Source organism: Salvelinus fontinalis, chromosome 21 (genome assembly GCF_029448725.1).
Source record: "Salvelinus fontinalis isolate EN_2023a chromosome 21, ASM2944872v1, whole genome shotgun sequence".
Taxonomy (NCBI): Eukaryota; Metazoa; Chordata; class Actinopteri; order Salmoniformes; family Salmonidae; genus Salvelinus; species Salvelinus fontinalis.
In genome coordinates this window covers 34631135-34640529 of record NC_074685.1, presented here as the reverse complement: position 1 = coordinate 34640529, position 9395 = coordinate 34631135, and the positions used below count along the sequence as shown (strand labels likewise).

Sequence of the window (9395 nt, the reverse complement as noted above, 5' to 3'; positions counted from 1 at the left end):
CATACCTGTGAATACATCATAGTTCAATAAGCATACCTGCTACAAAACAACTAGTCTACAATCTTAGAAAAATCTAGAACCTAAAAGGGTTTTTTGGGTGTCCCTAGGAGAACCCTTTGATAAACCCTTTTGGGTTCCATGTAGAACCCTTTCCACAGAGGGTTATACATGGAACCCAAAAGAGTTCTACCTGGAACCAAAAAGCATTCTATTTGGAACCAAAAAGCATTCTACCTGGGGGAAAAAGGTTCTCGAATCGGGACAGCCAAATAACCCTTTTGGAACCCTTTTTTCTAAGAGTGTACTTACTACATAGGCTAAACTTCTAATCTGCAAATTACAATTAGCCATGGAAAAAGATGATGCCAAACGACTGCACAGCATATTCACCAACAGTACACTCCATGACAGAAATACCCTCCTCCTGTAGCCTGCTTACCCAGCATGCCATGGTTTGTGGTTAGCAGGATAGCGTTTTTCGTCATGAATCTTGTTCTGGGGGCAGCTCTGCAAAGTGGTCGCTAGCTGGCACGGCCACAAAGTCATACAATCTGATTTTAAACCGAACCTGAACCTTAACCCTAACCACACTGCTAACCTTAACCTTAAATTAAGCACATTTTTGTGTTCATTAATATTTTAAATATAGCCCATTTTGACTTCGCAGCTGACTTAACTAACGGGAAATCGCTCAGTGCTGCCTCCAGGGCAAGACTCGTGACAATAAACGTCAACATGCATGTGGATAACGGTGTTTGTGACACCATACCATCTCCACAGCCTAAGGAGAAGTCAGTCTTTCAGATATTCCACAGCAAGTCACAACAACAACACGATGATCAAGTACAAAAGCAGCCTGTGCTTCGATGTCCGCCAGCCTCCTCAGTCAACACAGCACCTGTCTCTATAACAGGTTTAGGCATCTCTCTCCCACTGACTTTCTCTGCAGCCAGGAGCAAATCAAAAGATTAACGTTGCTCTCAGCAAGCCCTCTGTATGTGCGTGCGTGTGTAACAACGCAGAAATAAAGGTGTTATAATAGTGTAACAACACACACATTTATCATTGAACCTATCCATCAATGAATGAATAAATCAATCACTTGTTCTATATTTCAAACCACTTACCGGATATTCTTCGAGAAAGAGAGGGTCACTCACTCACACAGCTCATAAACGGCATGTAATACTTTTAAAACCAAGTCCAGGCGAGGTTCCAAGTTTATGTCCAAGTGAAAACGCGTAAATTCCAGTAATCACCTCTGATCTATCGGATGTGCGTAAAGACAGTATGGGTGGTTATCTATCTGTGGCTAGAATCCAGTGTTGGAAGCGGCGTGTTGCACCTTCTGTAAGCTCTATATAATGAACATCTAGCGGCACATATCCAGACGGCAGCGCTACATCTACTTGGCCACTCCGTCTGACCCAGACATTTGGCACCCAGCCCGAATACATCAGACTACACGACCGACCGACCGACTGAAATAAAAAACGTTCACTGCTCCTTTCAAGTTAATCTAGGAGGATGTGTAATTCAACTACAACTGGAATATTCTACCAACAGTTCAACACCGTTCCTATGCTAGGGATTACAAAAAGAATGAAAACGCCGGGGATAATTATTGTTAGCTATTCTAGAAATGACAGACACTATCTCGCTCAAATCATATGGGTTTGTTTGACGCCTTAACACACAGACAGAGACGGACCGTTCTTGCAGATGTGGACCTGTTTTAGTGAGTTACAAATGTAACAGTGCAGAGAAAGTTGGCTGTGCCAAGTGCTTAGACATCAAACCAGTTTTAAGAGACACGTGATTTTTCTATAAACGCTGGAAGAAATAGTGGATCCAACTTTAACCAACATTTACTCACCAAACACTGTATGTGTGAAGAATTCCAAGTGCCTATTGGGTTGTACTTTTTCACGTTTCATCTAGTTGTAATTTAGTTAAAATCACAAAATAGGTTTTCCAAAAGATGTACGCTACAATGTGAAAGATAAATCATTGCATTTTCTGTTAAAAAAGAAGAAGATGGTTAGCCTACATATTTGAAAGAAAATGGATCTGCGGCGGCTCCGTTAAAAGCCCATGAGAGACACACAGCATTCTCTAGTTGTGTCTATGGAGTGCTGATAGACTACAAGCAGATAGTTACCGTCCTCATCTTCATTGTCAGCGGCAAAGCCCAACGGTGGAGTGTAGAGTAACGTTACAGAGTGCAGACAATAGACTGCGCTGAAATTCCGTAGTAGCCAGATGACTTCTCTCCTCTGTCCATCACTTTTCGGTTTATGCCATTCTCTATATCCCCATGAGAGAGAAAACAGAGGAACATAAATGTCTTAGCAGAAAAGTCTATCCCCAAGAATAACTTTTAAACTAACTCCAAAATAAGGATACCTAATTCATAGCTCAATTGTCCTCTTTAAAATAGACTTGGTGTGTTATCTGAGTTGTTATTTTAGATAACGCAGGTAGTATGCTGCACAATAATAACAAATAGTCTACATCTAGGACAGTGTATGCAACACAGCTAAATTTAGTTGAAGTAGCACCCTTTAATACAGTATACCCGGTCTGGAACCATAGCCAAGTTCTGAGCTGCTTCAAATTGGCAGCTTTTTCAGGCTGGGAGGTTCAGCTGACGTCATTGCAGATGTGCGTATTCTAACATCAGCTGTGCGCATGTTCCGATCTAATATCACGTGGGGGGGGGGGGGGGGGGGGGGGGGTACAAATAGTTTGCAGGTACTTCTCTTTTCCAGAACCTGTTTTTTTTTTGCCAACTATCACAGTATAAAAAAGTTTGGCATACTTTAAAGTGTCTATTGCAACGAAGTTATACACAGGTGTAGAAAAACATTATTTTTCTGTGGATGTTTGGTTATTAGGCGACCCAGCTAACTTAAAGTTGTACAATTGGTCAACTTTAATAGTCTGCCCTAGACCTTGGCCTCTTATGGTATACCATCTATAGTGTACAATATGTACATCTCTACAGGCGTAATTTTTTGACAAAGCTAACAATATCCTGCATTTATTCTTGTTATGGAATAATAGATATGGTTTAAATAAACGTATATTGTCTACCTAGTAAAACAATTATTTGCTCCAGTGCTGTTGCTGAAATGCACCAGTGACTGAGTTGGCCTAGGGAAAAATGAGATGAGTCAAATAAGCAAAGCTGCAATTTTGTAGAATGTAGTGTGTAACCTACTTAAGGAGAATCACTCTGACGATGAACACAGCACTATTTGAAGGATTGTAGCGCCTTCTTGTGTTCAAAAACTATATAGCAACTTTGAGCCATTATCAACTGTAGTAATAAATGATAAAGAACTGTATTTTTCTTAATCTCAGAAACTCATCTTGTCCTCTTTATTTCACCTGTACTTATTGTCTTATTAATTGTGGTATTTGATGTGGGTCTGAGAGGTGGTTTGAATAAACGATTTAATAAACTGAAATGAAATAATTAATAAACCTGTTTGAAAAACTAAAATAGACTGAAACTATTATATTTGACTTCAAAACGAACTAAAATAAAATAAATCATGAATGATGTTCAGTTTAAGTTTTGGGTGGGCAAAAATCTAATTGGGTTTGACTTTTTTTTTCTAATCAGGATTTCAAGCTTCTGAATCTGGCATGTCACATTGAGAATGGACGTGTTTGGGAGCATCACAACGACTGCAGGCGACTGCTGACTGACTGACCTACAAGTCACCTTGCATCATAAATAACAACTCATTAGTATTTGAAGATCAGTCGAAATTTACCCATGAAACATTGCGGTTTTGATCATCTTGAACATAACCATTGACTTTATCATTTAAATGTAAACTCAACAAGATACTGTTTCTACAAGCAGCAGAGTGGGGTAACATCTCACAGCAAGAACTGGTAAATCTGGTGCAGTCCATGAGGAGGAGATGCACTGCAGTACTTAATGCAACTGGTGGCCACACAAGGTATTGACTGTTACTTTTGATTTTGACCCCCCCCTCCCCCCCTTTGTTCAGGGACACATTATTCAATTTCTGTTAGTCACATGTCTGTGGAACTTGTTTAGTTTATGTCTCAGTTGTTGAATCGTATGTTCATACAAATATTTACACATGTTAAGTTTACTGAAAATAAATGCAGTTGACAGTGAGAGGACATTTTCTTTTGCTGAGTTTGTATATATACACACATTTGCTCAAATGTAAAAAATCTGTTATCACTTTGTCATTGTGGGTTATTATGTGTAGATTGATGAGGAAAATGTGATTTAATACATTTTAGAATAAGGCTGTAATGTAACAAAATGTGGAAAAGGGGAAGGGTTCTGAATACTTTCCCGAATGCACTGTATATTTATTAATTCCATGATTGTACTTTTAGATGTGTGTATTTTTGTGAATTGTTAGATGCACTGCACTGTTAGAGCTAGGAACACAAGCATTACGCGACACCCGCAATACCATCTGCTAAATGTATCTATGTGACCAATAACTTTTTATTTTCCTTTTATTTCAAATAAAAATCTTAAAACGAATAGAAATAAAAACAAATATGAAAACACAAAACCATTAAGTCTTTAGTAAACATATGACATATCATTTATTTGGTTGTACTGCCTTGCGCAAGGCACTGTAAAACAACACATTTCACTGCAACTAGCTGGTGTATGTGACAATCGAACATCATATTTTACTGTATGTTGACCTTTGAAACACCATTGTTGACGCAAGAGGATGGTAGCGTAGCATACACCTGTAAAACCCCTCTCAAGCAAAATGTATGCAAACAGAATCCCTTCCACCCCCTCTTTTGTTCCCTCTCTCTCTCACACACACCTGTAATGAGAGTGTATATATATATATATATATATATATATATATATATATATATATATACACTGCTCAAAAAAATAAAGGGAACACTTAAACAACACAATGTAACTCCAAGTCAATCACACTTCTGTGAAATCAAACTGTCCACTTAGGAAGCAACACTGATTGACAATACATTTCACATGCTGTTGTGCAAATGGAATAGACAAAAGGTGGAAATTATAGGCAACTAGCAAGACATCCCCAATAAAGGAGTGGTTCTGCAGGTGGTGACCACAGACCACTTCTCAGTTCCTATGCTTCCTGGCTGATGTTTTGGTCCCTTTTGAATGCTGGCGGTGCTTTCACTCTAGTGGTAGCATGAGACGGAGTCTACAACCCACACAAGTGGCTCAGGTAGTGCAGCTCACCCAGGATGGCACATCAATGCGAGCTGTGGCGAGAAGGTTTGCTGTGTCTGTCAGCGTAGTGTTCAGAGCATGGAGGCGCTACCAGGAGACAGGCCAGTACATCAGGAGACGTAATGAGGCCGTAGGAGGGCAACAACCCAGCAGCAGGACCGCTACCTCCACCTTTGTGCAAGAAGGAGCAGGAGGAGCACTGCCAGAGCCCTGCAAAATGACCTCCAGCAGGCCACAAATGTGCATGTGTCTGCTCAAACGGTCAGAAACAGACTCCATGAGGGTGGTATGAGGGCCCGACCTCCACAGGTGGGGGTTGTGCTTACAGCCCAACACCGTGCAGGACATTTGGCATTTGCCAGAGAACACCAAGATTGGCAAATTCGCCACTGGCGCCCTGTGCTCTTCACAGATGAAAGCAGGTTCACACTGAGCACATGAGCACATGTGACAGACGTGACAGAGACTGGAGACGCCATGGAGAACGTTCTGCTGCCTGCAACATCCTCCAGCATGACCGGTTTGGCGATGGGTCAGTCATGGTGTGGGGTGGCATTTCTTTGTGGGGCCGCACAGCCCTCCATGTGCTCGCCAGAGGTAGCCTGACTGCCATTAGGTACCGAGATGAGATCCTCAGACCCCTTGTGAGACCATATGCTGACACATGCACATTTGTGGCCTGCTGGAGGTCATTTTGCAGCCCTCTGGCAGTGCTCCTCCTTGCACAAAGGCGGAGGTAGCGGTCCTGCTGCTGGGTTGTTGCCCTCCTACGGCCTCCTCCACATCTCCTGATGTACTGGCCTGTCTCCTGGTAGCGCCTCCATGCTCTGAACACTACGCTGACAGACACAGCAAACCTTCTCGCCACAGCTCGCATTGATGTGCCATCCTGGATGAGCTGCACTACCTGAGCCACTTGTGTGGGTTGTAGACTGCGTCTCCTGCTACCACTAGAGTGAAAGCACCGCCAGCATTCAAAAGTGACCAAAACATCAGCCAGGAAGCATAGGAACTGAGAAGTGGTCTGTGGTCACCACCTGCAGAACCATTCCTTTATTGGGGATGTCTTGCTAATTGCCTATAATTTCCACCTTTTGTCTATTCCATTTGCACAACAGCATGTGAAATTTATTGTCAATCAGTGTTGCTTCCTACGTGGACAGTTTGATTTCACAGAAGTGTGATTGACTTGGAGTTACATTGTGTTGTTTAATTAAGTGTTCCCTTTATTTTTTTGAGCAGTGTATATATGTAATTATTTTTTTTAATTACTATGCTCATGGTAGATATGTTACCATGGTAAGTTGGATTAACCCCAGTGTTGGGGAGTCATGTAGTTCAACTAGTAACTTACCTCCATTTTCGAGTAGTGGTAGTTGAACTCAGTTCAAAGTTTGGTAGCGTTTTCAATAGTTAATTCCTTTTTTTGCCGTGTAGAGGTGTAGCTAACTACTGGAACTACATACTACTTTTTTGCTAAAGGAAAATAAAAAAATGGTGAAGTAGGCAATCATTTTCCTATTCGGCATCAGACCTGCCTAATTCTCACTTTTGTGTTTAATAGGCTAAATAACAAATTTCGTTAACATTTGACCCCAGAATGATCTGTCGTGCATTTTGTAGTCTGTGACATTTCAGATTTAGATATGAGACTTTTTCATGAAGTAGTTTGGATGTAGTGAACTACTTGTTCAAAGTATCTTTCATTAAGTAAAATGATATATATATATATATATTTTTTTTTTACCAATACTACCAAATCCAAATGTTTATCACAGACACCATCACATGGGGTGCAGTAGCCATTCATGGAAAACTTTGAACTTTGGCGTTAACAGCTCATAATTGTCACTCAAAGATGAATACGGGGATTCATTATTATTATTATCAGTTTGTAAGATAAGCCCCCTTTACTTTTTGGGCCTTAAACTGGTGCTTGACCTCATGCCTATATAGGCTCTATACATGTGTATATATGTCTCAAATTGAATTTAGTTATGAGGTATAGAGCCATGGAATTAATGTACAAGAGATTTTCATCTTCATATTCACAAAGTGATTGTGGTTCACCTCCCTTATGGACAAGCCAACATAATAAAATCATTTTCAGAATGTTTTCTACACATGCAAAACTGCATGTTCATTTCCTTGTTTGTGCTTCTTCGTGTAATAAAGTTTTCTATTGGTAGTTAGTCCCTACTCTTAGTGGCTGTAAAGTATATGGCCATGTCAATCCCCTGTCCTGAAACAGTATATAATTATGTTCCTTTCCAGTACCCTCCCTCAGTTCTCCACCTGCCGCCACCGAGGATTCTCGCCTCTTCTTCTGTACATTACTATCATTCAGCTCAACTACATCATACCGGTGAGATTTATTTCACAATAAGTTATCACAAGACTGGAAATCCTGTTTGTAGGTGAAGTAATAACTATAGAAACTGTTTTGACAGGAATTGTTCACGAGTCAGGTTTTATCATGTTTTCATGATAAATATGCATGAATTTTCCATGGGTTTGACATTTTGCTTGGGCTACTGGTAGCTTTTCTTGCATGGTGCAGAGAACTGAGAACACGGTAATAGTACCACAATGTAGGAACCATTTCGGAACAATAAGGAACAGAACAGCTAAGAGCCATTGTTTAGGTTGTACTTAATGATGACCTGAGCCATGTTATCTTCCATAGAGAGACCATGGCTGCCGTAACTAGACAGCCAGGGAGCTACCATCCATCAGACTTCCAGACTGGCCTCTGCGACGTCTTCAGTGACTGTGGGACATGTAAGAGGACAGAAATTCCTATTTAACTAAATGGCTGTATATCTTTTGTACCTCCAGTATTTTTTCTTCATTTCATCCACGACTGAGCGAGCAGAATGTACTTTTTTAAATTTGCTTTCTCCTTCTCTTGGACTGAGAGGTAGTAACAGTATAAGGTACTTCTACCGTACGTTCTCTCTCTCTCAGGCTGTTATGGTTGGTGGTGCTTCCCTTGTCTGGGCTGTTCTATCGCCAGTGATATGGATGAGTGTTGTCTGTGTGGGCCAACCATGGCCATGCGCACCATGTACCGTACCAGATACAACATTAAGGTGAGTTCCTTTCATATACTGCAGCAATATAGTTATATGAGGCTCTATAACTGTTACTCGGTCACATGAAACATTCTAACCAGAGGGACAGGCGCAGATGTATGAGGCTCTCCTTGCCTCCCTTCTGCACTAACTGTCTTGTTCGGTTTGGTGTCCAGGGCTCCTTGTTTGGGGACTTCTGCTCCATCTTGTGGTGTAGGGTCTGCTCTACCTGTCAGCTGAAGAGAGACATAGATCTAAGGAAGGAGCAGGGGATCTTCTGAGCTCAGGTACAAGCATGAGTCTGTCCACGTTTCACAGCACAGCTATTTATTTTCCGATAGGAATGATCTCACCCACCCACACACACACACACACCGGAGTGTGTCTATTAAACCTTTGAGCTACAGCCAAATAGCCTATTACAAGGTCCCTTGCACACATCAGCGGGTACTGAAAGAGCTGCTCAAATAAGAGACTGGTGTAAATGATGCCTTGCCTTGAATTTATGGTAGTGCTGTCAAAACTGTAGTGAGGTCATAAATGATCATGTAGCCTTGGACCTACTGGCCCCTTCAACCTTATGTAAGTGTAACACATTGAATCATTTGTGTTCTTTGTGGCAAGTAAAGCGTTTTAAAGACAAGATGTACTAGCGTTTACTGGTATTCATGTCTCTTTTCCTCTAGATGGCGCCAGATACCTGAAGAAAAAGATTTGAGCTCCACTTCCAGTCTTCTGAATTAGTTTTTGCTTTTGAGACAAGAAACAGAAAGCAATAAATGTCCGGTATTCTTTTTACCAAACATAATTTGTCATATAAATGCTATTAAAACACTCCAATGCTACAATAGTAGGACATGTATTGTGGCTTGATTACTCAGAAATTCCTAGAAATTGCGCATCATCATTCAAATATATATATTCTCTCTTATTTAAAAAACAAAAATGTTTCTCCCTTTTACTGCTGGTATGGACCACTTCTATGTTACATTATAATGAATCAAATTTAAATTAGTGTACACAAAATAAGTAAAAGATAATCTGAGCAGCGATATAACTCAAGTCAGTTAATCATT

At 40.7% G+C, this 9395-nt stretch overlaps 1 protein-coding gene across 1 annotated transcript; it reads left to right on the top strand.

Annotated features, from left to right (window-relative positions):
- Positions 1-7513: 7513 nt before the first annotated feature.
- Positions 7514-9169, top strand: plac8.2 (placenta associated 8, tandem duplicate 2). Its single transcript, XM_055875027.1, has 5 exons — positions 7514-7610; positions 7932-8026; positions 8213-8337; positions 8496-8606; positions 9006-9169. Exons 2-4 carry the CDS (start codon positions 7939-7941, stop codon positions 8598-8600), a joined length of 318 nt encoding a protein of 105 aa, XP_055731002.1. The 5' UTR covers positions 7514-7610; positions 7932-7938; the 3' UTR covers positions 8601-8606; positions 9006-9169.
- The last annotated feature ends 226 nt before the right edge of the window (positions 9170-9395 follow it).

Bases quoted from the DNA above. Each gene is read 5' to 3' on its own strand.
- plac8.2 (XM_055875027.1), top strand. From the start codon at position 7,939: ATGGCTGCCGTAACTAGACAGCCAGGGAGCTACCATCCATCAGACTTC. The intron at 8,027-8,212 runs GTAAGAGGACAG...TCTCTCTCTCAG, and splicing joins CTTCAGTGACTGTGGGACAT to GCTGTTATGGTTGGTGGTGC. The intron at 8,338-8,495 runs GTGAGTTCCTTT...TTTGGTGTCCAG, and splicing joins GTACCAGATACAACATTAAG to GGCTCCTTGTTTGGGGACTT.